The 22,298-nt window shown below is 38.7% G+C and overlaps 1 protein-coding gene across 3 annotated transcripts in view; it reads right to left on the reverse strand.

The window, feature by feature from the left end:
* The window catches only part of GLS (glutaminase), a 78,969-nt gene extending 63,200 nt beyond the window's left edge, over positions 1-15,769 (reverse strand). For 2 of the 3 annotated variants that reach the window (XM_032860211.1, XM_032860212.1), the window contains exons 1-3: positions 15,135-15,769; positions 694-790; positions 211-332 (exon numbers count right to left, since the gene is read on the reverse strand). In XM_032860211.1, coding sequence (XP_032716102.1) covers positions 211-332; positions 694-790; positions 15,135-15,538 — 623 coding nt within the window. In that variant the 5' untranslated portion in view covers positions 15,539-15,769. The remainder of the gene's footprint in view (positions 1-210; positions 333-693; positions 791-15,134) is intronic. The other variant, XM_032860210.1, reaches the window with a different exon arrangement.
* Positions 15,770-22,298: the final 6,529 nt, after the last annotated feature.

Below are 22,298 nucleotides of genomic sequence, written 5' to 3' on the forward strand. Positions count from 1 at the left end.
AGCAGTTTCAAAGAAAAGTCTACTCTTACACCCCTGTGCATCATAGAACCTTATGTGCACCACCTTTGTCAAACAATTGATGTTTATAAATCCCCCCTTTTTTCCAGTTACACAAGAAGCACTGGCATTCAAAGATGCAGTTTTGTTTTAAAAGAAAAATCACCATATAGCATAGCAAATCACCATTAAAGGTTTGGCAGAATTTTTTACTTTTTAAAAAGATCTTTGTCTAGCATGACACCATCTGATGTTGTTTGAAGAGTTAATCTTAACATATCCATACACTCTTTCAACCTGGGATCAGACGTTCGCAATCCTGTAGATTTGAGTGCCTGTTTTTAAAAAAATAAGAGTTTGTAAATACATAGTGCAAATAATGTATATGCTTATTCCAACTACAAGTTTTTATTCCTGTATATAAAAATTTCTACCCAGGACCTGAATATGTATATGGGCATTTTAGTGTCACTATTACCCACTTCCTGGACAAGTTTCTCATTGTTTCTTTCATTTTCTTTCACTGATTACCTTGAAATGAGCATGATGAAAATTTGAAAACATAATAAGAGAAACAGTGTCAGTCAGGATCTACATGTCAGATGAGCTTTAAGACTACATTTTGATATTACTGCATTATTGATTCAATATTACTGATTTTTAAAAAGTGTAACACAGAAGAATATAAAAACTTACTGTAATAAATTTATGAACAGGTATTTTCTCTTGTCCTTCTGCAATTGTATAGAACAGCAAATCTTCCAAGCTAGGTAACAGACCCTGTTTTATTTTACTAAAGGGAAAAAAGAAAACAAAATTAATCCTTGTGCAAACATTCTAATGGATTTTAGGTATATCCATTATTAAATAATCCCTGAATCACACTACAGCTAAGCTGATCTACTCATCAAGACTACTGTCATGATAAATGCTAATTTACCAAACTCAAACCAGTTATTACTGAAAAAGTAGAAAATAACTTATTAATGAATATAGATTTTTTTAAATCTCAGGTTTTAAAATCTTGATTACCATTTCTAGTGCTACTAATACCGAGTCATCTGTTACGGTGATACCCTCCAGTACAGCCTAATACAACACCCAACTCTAATTATAGAACTCAGCAAATGATCGGGTAAGAGACAATACTTTGCTCTGTTTTTTTAAAAATATGATGACTATATTTACATATTATTAAAATGTTAACCTGATTATAAAACCTGGGGGAGAGAGCAATTACATACTGGACAATAAAGACTAATGTACTAGTTCTGAATCCTAGCTATAATACTTACTAGCTGAGTCACCTTGGATAAATTAAAGAACCTTTCCATGGTTCAATTTCCTCATGTGAGATGAGATAATAGTGCCTACACCTCACAGGGTTGTTTATTGTGAGGATCAATTGACTGGAAACATTCAATGCATTTAGAATGATGACTGGCAGAAAGTAAATACTCAATAGATGGTAATTGTAGTTAATATTTCTAAAGTGATCTAGGCTTACGTATACAGACAAAATGCCACAAATCACAAAGGAGACTGTTAGAATATAATTTTTTTACTATAAAAAATACATTAAAATCTTAATTAACTAATGAACTAGTATAAGATGCTGTAATTAATCAAACATTTAAACAAGAAAGGAATTTTTTCCTATCCACTAAAAAGCTTTCAAGTAAACTATAATGAAATTATAATCTATTTTTAGCTCTGAAACTATAATTAACACATTTCCATATTCTGAACATCAATGACTTTATTACAGTGATGCAAGGATTATAGATCTAGGATAAAACAGATCTCCTCCCCATCTGTTAAAATGTGAGAGAGAAATACAAACATGTATGGCACGCTGTATAAAATATTCTGGAAAAGACTTTATATTTCAAGAAAGCAACAGAGAAAATTAAACAAAAGGGAAGGATGGAATACTCATTTTAATAATTTTAGAACTTAATTGAGAACAACTCTGGACTAGCCATAGGTATAATGGCAAGTTTCACAGGAAAACTCTATACATTACTTTTGTAAAATAGACTGTCACAATTGCTTCTATACTGTTAAAAAGAGCTTTTCTAGGTATCTAAATATTTCCTGAATTACCCCAAGATTATTTAATAGTTCCATACTTCAGTAAGACCATACGTACTTAATATTTCCTAATATAATTACCTCCCTATTATTCGTGGCCCATATATTTCCATCCTAAAAGACAACAGAATATAAACTTGGTTCATAGAACATGAACAGTTGTACAAACATATATCAAATTTCTCCTAAAAGAAACATTAATGTTGATATTAATATCATTTAAACTGGCTTTCAAAGCTGTTACACCAACTTTTAGGTTTTAAAATCAACCTTAAAATATATCAATTTCATGCCAAAGTTTTAAAAAATAAAGAGTATTACCATAATTTAATGGCATATCCTGGAATTATAAACTTCTATGTATATAATGAAACAGGAGTTCAGATAGGTCAAGAAGCTTCCCAAGACTGCAGAGTAGCAAAAATGGATTTAGAACCCATTTCTCCAAATCCAGAGCCCAAATTATTCATTACTACAGTATACTGTCTCTCAAACTTACTAGCTAGTTATTAATTTCACAAAGTAGAATTTTTCTAGGACTTACCCTGATCCAAAACCATTAACAGCATTCAACAATGCTGATGACTTAATTATTTAAAGAAAAATTGAGCTAGCCATCAAAACAGCAGTGGAAAATAACAGATCAATTTTTTACAGAAAATGGTTTGTCAAACTTCAGATAGTGATAGTTTGTCACTTTAAAAAACTGCAGAATAAGCTTTCTATATATTTACACCAGTAAATGGTATTTGCTTTGCCTAAAAGCTAAGCAAATGACATAAAATATACACTTCTTTAGCTTATGGTACAGAGCACAAAAAAAAATTAAATGACCATATTATTGTCACAGCTAGCAAAAAAAGGTAAATATTTACTTGCTTTTGGATGAGACTAATTTTTATCCATAAAAAAGAGATTTGTCATCTCTAAAAAATGCTTACAAAATAAATAGGTCAAAATTGATACCTATCTCAGCATTTAAAAGTTCACACTCTGATTTGAGAATGAGTTAGCATCAACTCTGGTAAACAAATAAATGACAAGATTCTCCCCCAAGCTTCAAAAGAGGAAGAAATTACTCCAAAGATCTTTCTTGATGTTACCCCCTTTTCTCTCTCCAAATTTAATTAATACGACTTTGTGGCTATTAAAATTCAAAAGCTAAGGGGCGCCTGGGTGGCTCAGTTGTTAAGCGTCTGCCTTTGGCTCAGGTCATGATCCCGGGGTCCTGGGATGGAGCCCCACATTGGACTCCCTGCTTGGCGGGAAGACTGCTTCTCCCTCTCCCCCTGCTGCTCCCCTGCTCTGTTCCCTCTCTCGCCGTGTCTCTAACAAATAAATAAATAAAATCTTAAAAAAAAAAAATTCAAAAGCTATAAACTATAGTTTTAAGCATATAGCAACTAGAAAATCCTTCAGGCGTACTCAAGTTTTAATGGCAAAAAAAATAGATTATAAGAGACTTTCAAATCACATTAGCCACTAGTGATGAACCTGAGTGAGCCATCCAGATTTCCTATGGAAAAATATAAAATGGTTATGACACTCAGCAACTAAAATAAGATATACATAGAAGATCAGTAAATCCAAAGAAAAATACTGTTTCATACCTTTTTATTCTTTCCCTTTTATTTCCGCTTACTTCCTAATTTCTGCCCTTAAGATCCTTTCGCTCTCATTTTGTGCCTTCATCTACCTACCCATTCCTTCCTCTACTTTATACCCCTACAAAATACTTGCCTAGAACATAAAAATCATTATTTAAGAAGATGAAAAAGAAAAATACCATGTATTTAACTGGCATCTATGACATGTACAACAGTATGTTAGTTGTTGCTCACAGTCTAAATTGAAAATAGAAGACTCACATAATGAGGAATTATAATAAGACTATGGGATCCACTCTAAAAAATTACTTCACTGTGGACTAATAACATAAAGCATTTTTAGAAGACACAGAATTTCAGCTGGACTTGAAAGATGGTTGGAGTTGAAAACATGGCAACAGAAAGCGATTTCCAGCGAAGAAAACAGAACCACCAAAGCAATGAAGGTAAACATTCACTAGGTGTTTACAAGGAACACCAGTGAAAGCCTAAGATATATGAAAGTGCCCATTTCTCCTTATAAGCTGTGAAAATACTTAATTTTCAGGGTTGAGAGAGATCTATATAAACAATAAATGAGACTACCTCCCCAAAATGTAATATGGAGTTTAAATTCAGGGTGAATTTCTGCAACATGAAAAGAGGTACTATCTTTGTTTATTGATCAATCAAATCAGTTACCCAATACCAAAGGACAATTTAAGCTCCTCAGTCTGGTATTCAGTTCTCCATATTTGGCTTTGTACTATCTATTCCTAAACTTATCATTTTAATTAATTAGACTCACCAACCTGCAAATAAATCCTGCTACTGTGCCTTTAATTTTTTTACCTATATAAGCCTTCTGTTTATAACCTTCCTTTTCCTAATCCTTTAAGGCATCAATGATCATTTCAATCATTTGAGAGGGCTTTCCCCAACCAGATATTCTATACTCTTTTTAGCATGCACTGGACTGCATCACTAAGTTTTGTACTTCTCTAATACAGCCTATTGTATGCTAAGCATTGGGGATATAAAGATGAATAAAGTAAAGATGCTCTATAGGATAGAGAAGACTACAGCAATGGGGCAAGTACTAGGACAGAAGTGTAAGAAAAGTATTGGCAAGTACAAAGTAAGCATTCAATTTTGCCTTGATGGGTGGGGGAAATCAAGTAAATATAATTTGTAATTAGGAACAATCCTGTAAACTCTCTGTCATCAGTTCAAAATTTTATTAATTAAAAAACTAGTATCAAATGAAAGAAGGAAAATGAAAGCAAGCCTTTACTAAGGACAGCAAAATGAGAAGAAAAAAAACTGAAATCAACTATATTGTCCTATTTTGTTAAATAACATTTCATGTTATCTGACTTCTCTAAACTATAAACCTTCAAGACTGGTGTATTACCTTCTTTTTTTTTTTTTTTGGTGTGTGTGTGTGTGGAGGTTAGCTCCATGTACATCAAATGCATTGTATAGTATGATAAACCTATCAGATAATTAGAAACTTTTCCCCCCAACTAGATTTAAAAAAATAAATAAATAAAAGTCCAGGGCACCTGCGTGGCTCAGTCGTTAGGCAACTGCCTTCGGCTGGGGTCATGATCCCAGGGTCCTGGGATCAAGCCCCACATCACCCCACATCGTGCTCTCTACTCAGCAGGAGGTCTCCTTCTCCCTCACTCACTCCCCCTGCTTATAGTCAGTCCCTCTCTTGCTGTCTGACACTCTCTGTCAAACAAATAAAATCTTTAAAAAAAGAAAAAAAAAGATCCACTAAGAGAACACAAAAGAATGCTTTGGTATTTTTACTTATGTCATCACCTTAAAACAATGATCTTTAAAAAGAAATTGGAGTTGTTTTTAAATCAGTCTATCATTCTGAATTTCAAGTAATCTGATTGATAGTAATAGTTGTCCATCAAACCAGCAAATTAGATTAAACCAGTTGAGACTCACAGACATGGAGAACAGTAGTGGTTCCCAGAGGGGAGAGGGGTTGGAAGCGGGGGCCAAAATGGGTGAAAGGGATCAAGAGGTACAAACTTTCAGTTATAAAATAAATAAGCTATGAGGATGTAACTTACAGCATGGGGAACACCATCAATAATATTGTATCCACTTTGTATGGTGACAGATGGTAACTAGACTTACTGTGATCAATTCCCAATTCATGAATATGTGGAATCCCTATGTTGTACACATGGAACCCATACAATATGGTATGTCGATTATACTTCAATAAAAATTAATTTACTAAATAAAACTATGGGGTTAAGAGTTGAACTGATGAGGGGCTGACCACATATCATAAGTCTGACAGTCTGACAAGTGACAAATTCTGCTTATTCTCCAAATCATTTTGCCCCAAGGCTAATTATTGGTGGAATTTAAAAACAAAATCTTACATATTTTAAGGCTTTACTGTTAAGAAATAATCTCCTACTATCTTAAAACCCTATGTGCTAAAGTAAGGTTTATAGATAAGGACTCTGATGTCAGAGCCCAGCACCATGTCTAATGTCACACAGTTCTTAAGTGGCTGGACCAGAATTAGTCGTGGAAAGCTGGTCTTTGGTTTCTAGTCCTGGATACTTCCCGGTATACCACGCCAACTATGCTCAGTTATTAGTCCTCCATTTTAGAAGGAACACCTGGAGCTCACTCAGAATAATGAAAGATAGAAGACTCCTTAGACACTGAAGAATTTCTAACCAAAATGTTAGCGGGAATTACCTATGTTAGATAACTAAACTGTTGTTCAACCTTGTTAAAACTGTATCCTATACAAAGCGAGGATCAGACTGTATTAAATTAGGGCTGCTGTTCTGATTGGACTTCACTGAAAATTACCAAGAGAATGCCAGAGTGAGAAGCACCAAAGCCCTAAATCTTTATGTGAGAAGTGGCCAGGCTCTCCATACAGTTGATGGCAATTTGTCCACATGTACAACTTTAGAAGTCTAACCCGGGGGGCAGTCTGCTGGTCTCTGAGAGGAGGACAAGGACCTGGGCAGGTCAAGTCCCTGATATTCCACTCTGTTATTCCTTCCAACCACCTATTCCCTCAGTCAAGTATCCTTTAATAAATCACTCCAGTTGTAAAAATACAGATATTATGTGAATTGTTATTGTAAGCACTTTAATACCATTCTAGAAACGATGTCTTTGAAATAATTAAAATATGTAAATAGAAGTTAATGTAAGGCAGACTTCAGAAATACAAAAAAAAAAAAACAAAAACAAAAACAAAAAAACCCAGCTCTGAAATGGAAGGTGCAATATTCTAAGGGAATTAATTAACTTCAGTCAAGGAAGTATTCAGGCAGAGATAAGTAACAATTTTCAGAGAGTATAAAAGAAGAGGAAAAAACATCAGCTGGGGAGATGGTATGTTTTCTTTTTTTTTTTTTTTTAAGATTTTATTTTTTATTTATTCATTTGGGAGGGGAAGGAGGGACAAGGAGAGGGAGAAAAAGGCTCCCCACTTAACAGGGATCCCAGAACCCTGGGATTATGACCCCAGTTAGCCAAAGGCAGATGCTTAAATGACTGAGACATCCAGGTGCCCCAGGATATGGGTTTTTAAGGTCTCTTCCAATCCTGTACCTAAAAAAGTAATCAATTCAGTACAGTATTTTATTAATCTACTAGCAGATGAAGAAAACTAAGTCCTAATATTGCAGGAACTTTAGTCATTTAGTTAGGCCATTTTATGTGGCCAACTTAGAAAATATGTAAAATGAGGTGGAATTCAATGTTTTTAAAGTCACTTCCAATTCTAATTCTCAGTTTTTGAGCTGCTAAGATAGGTGTCCTCCTAAATTCCTACACTAAAGACTATAAACTTTACTCACACAGAATATACATACACACACACACAGGATCTATATTCACACATTTTATATAAAAAGTCTAATTATTTGAATGCTTTTTAAAAAGAGAGAGCACTTATGTCACTGAACTGTAAACTTAAAAATGGTTAAGATAAAAGATTTTTACGTTACGTGTATTTTACTGGAAAATTTTTTTTTAAAGTTAAAGCAAATTAGGCATGGAGGGTGAGAGTAAGAGAAAACAGGCCGAGTGGAGACATGAAGAACAGGAACAAGATACAGCAACCGAGGATACAAAAATCCACAAAGGAACAAATCTTCCAAAGTACAACTAGTCAGAATATGAGAATATACATTACACAACTAAATACAGTTTAATGTTGGGGCCACCAACAGCAAACTATAGCAGCCCCCCTGTTTTTGTACATAAAGTTTTACTGCAAGACAGACATGCCTATTCATTTACCTGTTGTCCACGACAGCTTTGCTAATAACTGCTAATTTGAATAGTATTAACATAGACCAGATAGCATGCAAAGCCAAAAGTACATACTACTTGGCCCTTCTGAGAAAAAGTTTGCCAACACGTGCCTGAGAGGATCACTATAGCAATGCTCCCTTATGGTAAACTCTAAGTTGGAACAAGAAATATTAAACTTTATTCGTTATAACTTTTACTGTAGCAAAAAATATGCAACATTTTCTAAGGAGACCTATACTGAGAATAGTTTAGGAATAAAAAAGCTTGATGTTTGCAAATAGTGAACACAAGTGGAGAATTCTGATGAGAGCTGTACAAAGCTGTACAAAGACTCACAATCTTTTTTAACTTTTTAATGTAATGTAGGTACTTCCTGTTATATGTACCAGAAACAGGATATTAGGTTAGTAGACTAAGCAAAGTAGAGATTTACAATTTTAAAATTTAACAGATGTGGTTCTTCTAGTTATAGAAGTTATACATGCAGTTGATCTTTGAACAACATGGGTCCACTTATATGTAGATTTTTCCAAATGCATTTTTACTGCAAATGCATTTTCTTTTCCTTATGATTTTAACATTCTTTTCTCTTGCTTACTTTATTATAAGAATATAGCACATAATACATAAAACATAATAAAATATGCATTAATTGACTGTTCATGTTACTAGTAAGGCTTCCAGTCAACAGTAGGCTATCAGTAGTTACATTTTTGGGGAAGTCAGGAGATTTTTGACTGTGAGGGAGGCTGGCACCCCTAACCTCTACATTATTCAAGGGTCAACTGTACTCATAATGAGAAATCTTAGTAACTCTAGAGAGTCAGGAAAAACAATGTCCACTTTTTATTTTTTTCATTTTTTATTTTTATTTTTTTTTTAAGCTTAAGGATCACTTAAAGAGCATACTGCACAGTAAATTTTGTATTCTAACTTCAGGCTTACCATTGTCTTATACCCCCAAAAGTATGTGTATATATCTTAAATGACTGAGTAAGAAACTTTCATATGGATGTAGCATCATTTACTTAATCATTCCACTAATGTTAAACCTAAGTTTTTCTCCATTCTTCTCTAGTATGCATAATACTGTGCCAGAAGTATTAGTGAATAAATCTTTCTACAACTCAGCCTAGGTGCCTAAAAATGTATGAATATATTTAAAGTTTCATACAGTTTAAAAACTGTTCTTAAAAAGTCGGCATTCCTAAGAACTCCCACCAAGAATCTTAAGTGCCCATGTCGCTCAGAATACCCTCATGAAAGTAACGATTTAAAAATCTTTTTTAGGGGCACATGGGTAGCTCAGTTGTTTAAGTATCTGCCTTTGGCTCAGGTCATGATCCCAGGGTCCTGGGATCAAGCCCAGCATCAGGCTCTCTGCTCAGCGGGGTGCCTGCTTCTCCCTCTCCCTCTGCTCCACCCCAGCTTATGTGCGTGCTCTTGCTCTCTCTCTCTCTCTCTCTCAAATAAATAAAATCTTTTTTAGGGGCACCTGTGTGCACACTTTTAAGTGTTTCAGCTCTTGGTTTCTGCTCAGGTCCTGATGTCAGGGTCATTAGATGGAGCCCCATGAGGAGCCACATTGGAATCTGCACTCCGCGCAGAATCTGCTTGAGACTCTATCTTCCCCTCTTTCTGCCCCTCCCCTCTAAAATAAATAAATCTTAAAAAATCTTTAGAAGTCTGTAATGGAAATTAGGAGGCAAAAATATATATGCAAATCCTGAAAATTATTAACTTACTCTCCATTATGTAATATCAATAGTTCCATGTTAAATTATTGCTTTCACTACAAATATTTCTTTAGAACTCAGTAAGCAATGTTACATACCAACCAGAGAATACTTCCCAAAGGAAACCAAGACAACACATTAACATACTCATACCACATTGTAGGTGGCCAGAAAAATTACCAAGTACAATAATTAGTTGCATGCACCCTGTCTCATAACCAAAGCAGTTTTATACCTGAGCAGATCTAAGGATAAAATCTTATAGTGTCTACCTAAAAGCTATTTAACTCACTCAGAGATATCAACAATTAATAACTATTTTTACAAATATATCTGTTCACTCAGCTTTCTTAAGCATTCCTCTTACTAGCAAATGACTTAAAAGGTGAAAAGGCCAACAGGCAACTCCTTGATTTATACAGGATTTAAAGACTGAGCTCCTCAAAGAATGCAAAACCTACAATCAGACTTTCAGTTTCTATAGCTATAATTTTTCTTCACTTCATAATCACAAGGAAGTAATATATCTTTTTACTTATTTCAAGTAACTTTTTGAAACTCAAACCCACAAATGTATTCAACAAAGTTCTCTTTAAAATGACATTTAGCTTTTTCAGATTAAAATAGTGCCCCTCCCACCTGTTACTTTTCCCTACCTACTGCTTCAAAAAAAAAACCTGAATTCAATTTGGTAGTCATTTCCTGAGTTAGTTGATTTTGAGTAGGCAGACTTTTTTGTAAACACTAAAGCCTGAAAAGAAGCTAAAACTCAAAGACACTAAAGTTCAAGATCTAATTCACGCTTTCAGTGAACTTCATCTAAAAATTAATAAGCAGCATGTAGTTTGTTAATTACAGATCACCACAGATACATTCATGACTAAAGAGATGTGGTTTAATATAAACATTAGACAGCAAATAATGTTATGATGTATATTACAACTGGACATTAAAAGTAAACTAAAACTCACTGATAACTGTAATTTTAAAAACTTTTTTAATAGAGGAAACCACAAATAAAACCAGAAGGGTTCACTGAAAGCTCCCAATTAAATATATTTCAATCTCAATTTTAATGAATTATACATATGTTCACTTTTACAAATGAAAAGCAAACACATTATTAAAGGATGACAGAATTTGTCACCTATTTCAGAGATGTTCTTTCACTTTGAAACGATCTGTATCTGCCAAATACTGTCTCAACTTCATTATCAGTACCGTGTATAGACCCAATTCAATGTTTGCTGAAATGCCTAGGCATTTAACCTTACTCTGAGATTTAATTCTTATAGCATATGATTCAATGATTCTTTGACCCTCACTTTCCATTTAATAAATATTAACTACCAAAATAAGTCACACAATCTGAAGCTAGGGTGCTGTGGGGAAGAGAGGCTGTGGGAGCCTTGATCCCAGGATCCCAAGATCATGACCTGAGCAGAAGACAGAAAACCAAGTCACCCAAGTGCCCCTTAATATATTTTTAACTCTGCATATTTAAGATACATTTTTAAAGGCCATGACTTCATGCAGATGAGCAAACATTCAATTACTAACTGCATCATGGGTATGCAGTTTTTGACAGATACTACCAAACCACCCTCCAAAATAGCTGAACTAATTTATACTTCCACTAGCAATGTAAGAGTTCCTACTCCCCTCACCAGCTGCATCACTTGATTTAACTTAACATCTGCCCATCCGATAGGGTAAAAATGATCTCATCGTTTTGATGGAATACTGTTTCCTGTATCGTCAGTATTGTACCCTGAATGAATTACCTGCTTACTAAAGAACATACATGTGCTGATATTTTCCCAGCCTAGTCCTTTTGTTATATCTTTTTCCTTTCTAATTAAACAATAAAATGTCCAAACGGAAGGTAACAAAAATGTCCCTCATTCCCACCCTGCTAGCCCTTTGTCACTCTTTACTCTTTACTAAGATAGGATACCCACTTCTGAGCTTTACAGAAATGAAGCATGGCATGCTTAATGGGGAACAGTATGATGAAATGTCCATGGTGGGCAAGCATTTGGCATTAAGGTTGATCAAGACTACTGAATGCTACAGCATGGTTTGCAATTTTGATATAATGCTCACTCCAGTCTATTGATATTCTGGAAGGAAGAGTGGTAGTTTGAAATCAAAACTCTATAATTAATCTCAGAACAGTATGCAAAATAGATTGAAATGGGACAGAAGAATGAATATGGGGGCACAGAATTTAAATGTGGGTCATCAAACATGTGGAGATAAATGTAAGAAAAGAGTTTGGATAAGAGAAGAAATATTACCATGAGAGTCAAAGCTGAGAGAAGGCACATGTTGAGAAGACAGACAAGTGGGAAAGAAGCAAAAGCTTTAGCCTCAGGGTTTACTCAGTGAGCAAATCCAAAAAAGAGCCAGGAAAGCAAAGAGAACAATTTAAAAAATGAAGATAGCCAAGCCAAGTGGTTTTCAAAATGATGAAATGATAGCAACAGAAATTTAGGTGTACTCCAGTCAAAACTGAGCGAAGATCATTACATTTTCTCTAAGATACCTAAGATAGAAGTAAAATCTTAAGCTACATCAGGAATCTAAACCAGACTGAAGCTGGTTGAAGGAAATGGCATAGCCTAGGATGACATTGGTTCAAAGAATCTGACTACGGAAAAAAAATCTAAGTAGGTTAATGCGCTTATATCCCACCTCTTTCCAGAAAATACGGTAAAGTTAATAAAATATAGTAAGACCTAGTAAAGTAGGAACAAGAAATAGCTCAGCCGTGTTAATTAATGAAAGTTGTATGGTTATTCAATTCACTCTGAGCTGAGTATACAAGCTAAAAAGATAAACAGTGCAAATCAAGTAGTTTTATGTTAGTACAATAATTTCTCAAGAGAAATTTTTTCTGGAAATTAAAAAAACCAAAAGAAATTTCTCATATGTGAGCCTAAAATTCAAAGGTCAATGTCCTTGTCATGTTTTACAATAAACGAAGCAATTTCTTGTTTAATAAAGATTTATGTAGTATTTAACACATACCAAATATTGTCCTAAGCCTTTTACAAAATGTCAACTCATTTAATTTTCACATGGCTCTTTCTTTTAATAATCCCCCATAAAACCTGGCAGAGTCCTGAGTGCTGGCATTCCAGATGGCTGGCTGACTGAGGGATGAACTGTGCTTTGGAAGCTGAGCATTAGAAAGGATAACAGGATGAACGGGAGGCTTACCTCCAGAATGAGAGAAATGTTTATCACAAAGGCAAAATCGAAGAAGTTGAAGGAGGAAAGCTACATTTGGAAACCACAGCATTCAGGAAATCGAATCTTTCATAAGATTTAAAAAATTTTTGGCAATCCTGAGACCAGTGCTCTTCAACTTTATATGTGGATTAGAGGCAGCTGGGGTTCACTCTTTAAATCCTTGACTGAAAGCTCTCAGGATTATCATATACTTGGATTGTTCCTGAGCCAGTCTAGCTATTACTCCAAACGTTGGTGGCAGAAAAATAAACTCCTTTATACTAAGGTAAACAAGATTCCCTTATTGGTTATTCAAACTCCCGGGGCATCTGAGCAAATACTCTTAAAGGATTCCCTCTCTAGATCGGTTTTCTTTGGTGGTTAGGATACAGTACACGACAATTTTTATGCATCATTGTCAGTAAGTATTAGCCAAAGTGTTTGAAAGTTATTGCTAAGAGATCATCTCTTATTCAGAAGACAATGAAGCTAGAAACTTCTGGGAAACATGTGAATCACAAAAGGAGCTCAATTTCCTAACTGATAAAAAGGGAAAAAAAGAGGGACATTAAAGCCACTGAGGAGACACAGACTGGAAGACATTTTCAATAGAAAGCTGCTCCCATTCTACAGCCTTAAGAACAACTTTTAAATGCTGGCAATTGCATTTTGGAATTCCGTAACTCCAGGCTCAGGTATTTAAACGAGTTCCAAGTCTCGTAAACCAGATGATAAGGTATAAGAGAGTTCCACATGAGATTAAGCACACATTCTATTCCCTAAAAACCATGAGAGCTCAAAATTTAACAGAAGTCTAGCTTTCCGGACCTTGAAGGGATTTAAATCATCTAAGATGTTAAATGACTGCCTATGGTCCTACGGCTACTTTGCCGCACAAAATCATTATCACAGAATACCACAAATTTTCCCCATCACGAAATGTGTGTTTTTTTGTTTGGTTTAAGTGACATTTTTCAGTCTGGGAAAACTTTAGCTTGGAATGTTTTAGGAAGGTGCCAACTTCAATTACAGGAAACATTAGGCCGGCCTGAGACTGAAAATACAAAAATCAAACGGCACTTTCAGTTTGACTTAAGGTGATCTGAGGCTGGAGACAACGTGGAACGTTAAGTCACAGGGAGGCAAAAGAGGTCGCCTAGTGTCAGCACAGCGTCCGCAAAACAGTGAAGTATAAAGAAAGCCTACAGATATATTTTCACTCACATGGAAAACAAAGTTTGGGTCCATTTATGTCACACAAACTATCCAAGAAACTGCTTCCCATATTGTGTAGGAAAAACCCACTGCGTTTTGGGTCGCAACTGCTGTGCGGCACAGATGACAACCTTCTATCGCTAAGCCACGAAGGCTACACGGCTCGGATTTTCCAGTGTTTTACCAAGTCACGCTTCATCTTGGCTATTCTGGTTTTTATTTTTTAAAATTCACCCACTCATGAGAGGCATCGGACAGGCCAAGGCTGGTCCCAGGGCAAACAGGTAGTCTCCTCAGGCGCGCCCCATCTCGGCCACATGACTCTCCTCCTAATCCCGCTGCGAAAACACGATTTCCGGCGCCCCAGATGGCTGCGCAGCGCGCCGGGAGGCGCCACTCCAGAAAGGTAACGAACGTTCTGCCACGCGAGGCTCCTAAGGAGACCGAGGCAGCGAGCGAACGGGGGCGCCTCAGGGGAGAAACCCGAGCCGGGGAGCGACGAGTCAGGAGCCGGGAAGGCACCGGGCGGGCTCCACACCGACTCCCGAATGTCACTCGGCGGAGCGGTTCGTGCGGCATCACCCACGAGAGCTGGGCCGGCGCCAGGTGCTGCAGCCGGGGGCCGGCGAGCGGCGCACGCGGCGCGCACAGGCGGCCGCGGTTCCCGGGAGGGGGGGGGCGGGGAGGGGACCAGGCCGCCCCCCCCCCACCGCGGCCCCCGCGCGGCCCGCGCCGGGGGCGGGGAAGGGAAGTGGGGGCCTCGCGGAGGGGCGACCGCAGGGAAGGCGCGGGCGGGGCCGGACCTAATCACATGGCGCAGCCTGCGCAGGCCGCCGGCATCTCTTTCTTTCTCTTTCTCGAACCTCCCCTCCCATCCCGCCCCACCGCAGGCCCCTCCCGGGCCCCCCGCAGGGGGAGGCCGCCTCCGCCCGGCGGAGACACTCACTTTTCGCCCGAGGCCACCAGCTCCTTGCCCTCACTGTTGCCGAACGCGTCCGTCTCCCCGGGGCCGTCCTTGGGGCCGGGAGCCGACGGGGCCGCGGGCGGCGCCGCCTCGGGCTGCTGCTGCTGCGGCGGCGGCGGCTGCGGGCCCCCCTTGCCCAGCTCCTGCAGGATCTCCGAGGGGGAGCTAGACAGTCCCCGCGCGAGGGGCCCCGCCGGCCGGCCGCCCCCGCCCCACCACGGGTGGAGACGCGCGGCGGCCGCTGGGCCGGCGGTCCCCTGTCCCCCGCCTCGGGGACGCCGGCACTGTGTGGCGAGGGGCTGCGCCCGCCTCAGAGCCGCGCAAGAGGCGGCGGGAGGCCGCAGGAGCAGGTCGCGCAGCACCGCCGAGCCCCGCAGGCGCATCATGCCGCCGGCTCTGTCAGCACCCGCTCGGCGGGGAGGATGCTCGGGGAGTGGGCGGCCGCTGTCCTCCGGAACGCGGCCTCGGGTGGGACGCCGAGAGGGCGACAGAGGACAGGAGCGGCGACGTGGGTGTGGTTTCGGTTCCGGCTCTCGCAGCTTCTGCGGCTCCTACGCGGCTGCGGGCTGCTGCTCCTCCTCACACCGCCGAGGGCTCCGCACTGAGGCTGAGGCGCAGGGGAGGGCCGGAGACATTCCGCGCTCACCCTCGTGGGGGCGGGAGGACACTGGCGTCCTTCCCCCTCTCCCCGCTGCGATTGGCTCGTTCCCTCGACCTCTCTCCTGATTGGTGAATGGAGCAGTCAACTTATCTCGGCGCGGGGTGCGCGCTGAGTCGGGGCGGGGGCGGGGGCGGGGGCTCGGGCTCGGGCTCCGGCGGAGGGGGTGGTTGGGGAGAGGAACCCGGCTGACGTGCGAGGCGTGGGAGCCCGCTGGGGCTCCAGCTCGGTCTCTTCCTCGCGCTTTCCCGCCGCGAGGCTGCACTCGTGGGGACCTGAGGACCCGGGGACCCAGGGGTCTCCGCGTTTACGAAGCGGATTGGCTCCCGGACTCGGGGGCTTCGAACCAGCGGTGGAGACCGACGGGCAAGCCGAGGGGCCGGCAGCCGGCCTGGTGGGCCGCAGGGGGCGTCTGGGCCGCCGGAGCTGGGCTGGTCCAGGCTTGCGTTGGCCCGGCGGTCCGGAGAGGGCGTGAGGCGACACCTCCGGTGGCCGCGGTCCAGGGAAGGCAGCCCCAGACGAACATCGTCTCCCTCCCAAATGTTACATTTACTTGAAACTTTCCATGGTTGGCCACTACCCAGATGCGAAGTGTTTTGGAAAAAATGAGCAAAAGCCTTTCAGCTATGCGACTTAGCCGCTGGGAGGGCTGGCGCCCGGGCGAGGGCGGGGAGGGGGAGGAATTCCAGAGCACGACTGCTTTCCTTTGAAACAATTATTTTTTTTAATGTACGCTGGTATCCCCCAAATGTTTCTGGGCAGCAGGGATTCCCCGAACATTAGTTTGCTGGAAAGCAAAATTGTGGATACTCTTCTATTTTAAAAGCGGCTGCATCATTTTAAAATAGGAGCCTCCGAATACGGGTCCCTTAAATGGCTTCGGCTTCGTATCCCTCCATCCGTTTATCCTTTTGGACCTGTGGGGAAAGAGCCAAGGATGGGGTAAACTCCGGGTTTTCCTCTGAGTCCACCTATGCCCTGGCAATGCGTAGACCCACGAAGGTCAATGGGGTGATCTTTAAGACACAGGAAGGGTGGTGTTTGTCAGAGACATCATTAACGGATCACCAGGTTGAGTCATCTAATTAATCTTAAAATGTAGCACTAGATTAATAGAAAATCTGCTGTACCTAAAGGTTATGTGACCTTTGACATGTCGGAGTCTTGCCATATTTAAATTTTTTCTGGCTGCTCTTTAACCGGAAGAACCTAGAAAAAGCTATCATGTGTCAATCACTTAAGTACCTTAAAAAAAAGTTAAAACACTGGCAAATTATTTATAGGGCTTTTATTACTGCTTAAGGTTACCCGTCACTAAAATTTGAAGAGTCAAAATAATAATAATAATACATTCAGGAAAAGGAACGTCAACTTTGGGAGGAAAGGTAGCAAATACCAGCCCTGCCTAACCTTTCCAGTCTGACTTACCAATGGCATAAACCTGAATACTGTATGACCTCTTACGTATGACTGATTATCAGTTTTAACTGTCTCCCACATCCAAGCTATTGACAAATCCAATTCTTATTTTCCTCCTGGTTTTTCCTCTTAGTTTCTCTAATTTTCCTATGAAAATTCTAATGTTTAAAGGTTTAAATACTTTATAGTATACTTAACAAATGTGGAAAACAGACCTAATAATGGATTGTTGTCTAGAGTTTCTACTTTCAGGGATGAGCTGATAAAAATGGACACATGTTACTCCTAACATTTAGAAGAACTTAAGAGTCTGATGAAATTAAACGCTTTGCGAAAACCAGGAGAAAGTTATAGACAGCAAATTAAAACTACAATAAATAAAATTAAAATGTGACTCATTCATACTCTCATTTGATTCCTTTATCTTATAATGTTTTTTAATCAAAGACAACTGGGTAACCATGAATTGGAGTTAATTACTATTTCCATTAGATTAATTATTTGCCTAATAAATTACATCAACATATAAAACAAAATCTATCCCTGTAAAAACATTTTATACACATACGATAGTCCACCAACATATCTACAAAAGAGAAAATGGATCTCCAGATTAACAGGGGGCTGGATTGTCAGACCTACTCATAGACTTCTCTTTGCTACTAGGTAAGTGCAGCCATCCCACAGTAGGCTGTGGTCCCATAGCTATTGAGAAGGTAATGAACCATCCAAAGGAAAAGTTGGAATTTATGCACTTTGTCTCTGTTCTAACTAGAAGAACAATTCCTGAGTTCCTGTGTTCCCTTTGAAGATTAAAAAAAGCTAATGTTTCAAGATAATAATGTAAGCTATGTGTAAGTTCCAGATTTTGCCTTTCACAAGAACTAAAAGATTATTTGTTGACCTAAAGCTAAGTAGAAAATAATTTGCCTAACAGCTTAAGAGAATTGACTATGTTTTTTGTTTGTTTATTTGAAATTCTTCTATTAAGAGAATAGAGTAAGATTCAGGGAACCTCTAAACAGCTTCTGCTACTACTTCCCTTTCTTCTGTTCTATTTCCTGCATTAATTGGCCAACTTCCTAGTCTTGCTGATAAACTCTGTCAAACATGACTTATTATTCCAAAGCTGAACTTAGGTCTGTATTAAAGTAGGTATTAGATCCTTCATCTATACAATGGTGATAATATTAACACCTTATCTCACAAGGTTGCGAGGACTAAATGAATCAATATATATAAACCACTTGGAACAATACCAGTAGCGTTTTATAAATGCTAGCTATAAATATTCCATGAGTGAATAAATTTTGTTTGTGCAGTGTGATTTCGTTGTCACATCTGTTGTCACATCTAATGTCAAAACATTAGATGTTGTCTAATCTGTTTTGATTAGATAACATCTGTTGTCTTATCAAAAGCTAGATAAAGTTGTTTTAAACCATCTAGTCATAAAATATCATTTAAGAAGAAGTTAGCTCCACAAAATGAGATCATTTACTCCATTTTTAGAAAACAAACCAATAATTACCAAAGTATCTTAAAATAGAAATAGACTGCTCTAAAGACAGTAAGATTAAGCAAAGCTGGCCTCAGTGCCCAAGGTACCAACTATTTACAAATAACTTTTATAAAAAGTACTACAGGAAGAAATGCTAGATTAAAAAGAAAATGTATGTTTCATATATAATTAAGTCTAAAAATCTATTATTTGCTACCTATGTAAATCAAACATCTCTTCCTTGTGACATCACACAAAAACAGAAAGATTTCCATCAGGTTTGAAGAAACTACTTGAAGTCTCATCCAAAATACTAACTACATGAAATTTTTTGGTGGGTCTCCTGATGGCTGGAACAGGAATCGGGTGGTAATGAGTTATTTTCCTTCATTTGGATGTATACAGTGAAGATTTCAATTAGTTTGGTTTATAAAGTTAATATTGGTTATACTTAGATCACAATTATATGCATGTGTTCCCTAGATATTTATTGATTTTTCAAAGTAATTTTAATTCTTATTTTTTGTAGTATAATAAGAAATATTAAGTTGGACTAAACCCCATCTCCATCTCAAAGATAAAAAAGTCTTGCTTGTATAATAAGCAAAAACCTAAAAAAAAGGGGGGACGATTTTATAAATATTCCAAAAGTCAATCAAAAGGATACCTTCTTGAGAATGAAAATAGCCTCTATGGTAAATCAAATTACTATTCCCAAATATTTTATGTCCCTTCCAGTGGGAAGACTTTACCTCTTCACCTTCTTGAATGGCAGGCTTGGCATTTTGCCTTAATTTTTATTCAATGAAATATGAAAGAAAGTGATGAGTGCCACATTGACCAGGAATTTTAATAGTAATCACTTAGTTCTAACGTCTCTCTTTTCTTTATATGACAAGAATGGCATGTCCCAAAGAGTGGATGCCCCTTCACCAGGGTCCCAGAAGGATGAAATGAAGTTGAAGATGACTGCGATTGACAAATAACATGAAGAGAAAGAAAACTTCCTGTAAGTAGTTCCCATTTAGGGATTATTACCATAGAATAATTTAGGTTAACTGATGTATCATCCAACTTGAATTAAGATGAGTTGGCCACCATGAGACTATGGATTATAAAAAATATTTGAGAACTCTAAAAGATAATTAAAGAAAATAAACTTTATTATAATGTTGAAAGCTGTTTCTTTTCTCTAACAATATTATACATATGTATATGTATCTATACATATACATAATATAATATTATAATCCAATTTTCATTTTTTAATGATTCCTTTTAAACTTTATCAAATTTTGCCTAATCAATGATGGCTGATACAACTAGTAAGTAGTATAGCTACTCTGTAAACATACTTAAAGAGTGCAGCCAACAGACAATATCCTTGAAACCGTATTAGGCTTTATGAAAGTTACGAGTGACTAATGTTTAACTGAAAACCTTATAAAAAATTATTTGGTTCTTGGCTATCTCAAGCATAAATATGGAAGGAATTCTTTTATTAATAAAATATGGATAAAGATATATCCATCCTTTCTTTGAAGTTAAGCTATTTATCTTTGTAACATTCCTACTAGGGACAGGTGTCAATTGCTAAATTTTATGGCTATGAAAGTTATAAGCTAATAAAGTCACTCAACTAATACAGTGGAGTTGGCAAAGACTCACTTTCCTTGCTTTCTATTCTTTTGAGCCTTTGGACAAATACCTAAAAGAGATATGTTTATGGATACAAGACACCATAAAGCTCTTAAAAATCTTTGGGAATAATTTCCCAGTGCAAAGCTCAGTAGATAACTTGAGTAAAACAGACTAGGTTATAATGCATCAGGGAAGGATGAGGCTCTAGTAAATTAGAATTGGAATGGTCTGTCTAGAGGGGAAGTAACTAATGTACTCTAGCTAGCTTTAGCTAAGTGGAATGCAGGCACTGTTAGCTAGACCTTTGTATTCTTTAAGATAATGCAGAAATATGATTTTTAAAAGTAAACAAAATCTTCTGATTGTTTTTTTAAAGACTTTATTCATTTAACAGAGAAAGAGAGAGAGGGCACAAGCAGGGGGAGCAGTAGGCAGAGGGAAAAACAGGTTTCCCGCTGAGCAGAGAGCCCTTCGCAGGGCTCAACCCCAGAATCCTGGGATCATGAACCAAGCCACAGGCAAACACTTAACTGACTGAGCCACCAGGCGCTGCAGCTGATTTCTTCCTTATGCTGAACCCTCTGCAGTTTCTCACCTGGCCTGGGTTCTGTCTGACCTCTGGATCTTTGAACTTGCTGTTTCCTCTGCCCAGAAGGCCTCCCTAACTCCTTACTCCCTTTAAGATCAGGATTGCTCTTGTTGATTTGTACACCAGACCCCAGCACCTGGTGGTACCTGGAAAGTTCTCAAAAACAAATGAGGGCATGATCTAAGGCAAATAGAACAACCATAACTCAAGACACAAGAGCAATATGTAGAGTGTGAAGGATTCTGTGAAGGAAAAGATGCTATCTGGTTTGTGGACTTAGATCAGCCTTCATGACGGGGGTGGGGGTGGGGTGGGAGATTGGGAGGTGTAACAGATGACATGGCCCTGAGGGGTGGGTGAGATTTCCATTTGGCCGTGCAGGGAACAGCGTTCTGGAGAAGGGAATAGCAGGAACAAAAGCAAAGAGATAGGAAAATTCTGGATAAGTCTAGAAAACTTTAAGCCACCAGTTTGCCTTCAGGTAAGATTTGTAAAAGGGAGTAACAGATAACAAGAGCAGAGGTGCTGCTTTACAGAATAAAGTCTTCTGATTTATAAAAGTAAGCAACTCATTCAATTTTTTTAACACTATACTAGTCAAACAGAACATCTGCAAGAATAACTTGGCCCGTGGGCATGTTTCCAGCCCTATCCCGAGCAATCAGATGATGATAGTGATGTAACTCTGTTTAAGCTTTATTCCCCAGCACATATTCTACTCCAGATGATTAGTCCTAACCAGCCATGAACATGTCGTTCCCTATGAAACTGCTGCAGCTGTCTTGCTTCCAAAGAGAGGAACTAGCATAAGAAAAACCCAACATACCAAGGCCAACAGAGGAAGAGTCTAGAATATCTATGATATTCATGAGCTACTGTCATTCATGAGAAGCCAACTCTGATACCTGCCCTGTTATATGTGATACATTTCCTTAAATCATCTCAAATCCTGGTTTCCATTAAGACATCCTGATTGATTCAAAATCACACTGTAGGAGATTATTTCCATCTCTTTCTTACCTTGAGTTACAATTTATCACGTCCCGCTTCTCTTTTTCTAACACTGCTAGATTATATATCTATATTTAACTTATTTGCATATTGTTTGAGGGCCACATAGGATAGCCTTGCATAATTTAAAGGATAGAGTGGGAGACACAACAAGCATTAAGAAGCTTGCCCCAGTTTGGACTCCGGATCATTTCTGTAATCCTCGATTTGCTTCTCTTCTCTCCCAACAAAAAAATATTGAGCCATATTAAGTCAACCAGCTTTGTTTTTCTGCTAGACTTCTATACTTGTGCCTTATTTGTTAGTGTTTGAACTTCAACTTGCTAT

Source organism: Lontra canadensis, unplaced genomic scaffold (assembly GCF_010015895.1).
Source record: "Lontra canadensis isolate GAN:19392208 unplaced genomic scaffold, GSC_riverotter_1.0 scaffold18, whole genome shotgun sequence".
Lineage (NCBI taxonomy): Eukaryota > Metazoa > Chordata > Mammalia > Carnivora > Mustelidae > Lontra > Lontra canadensis.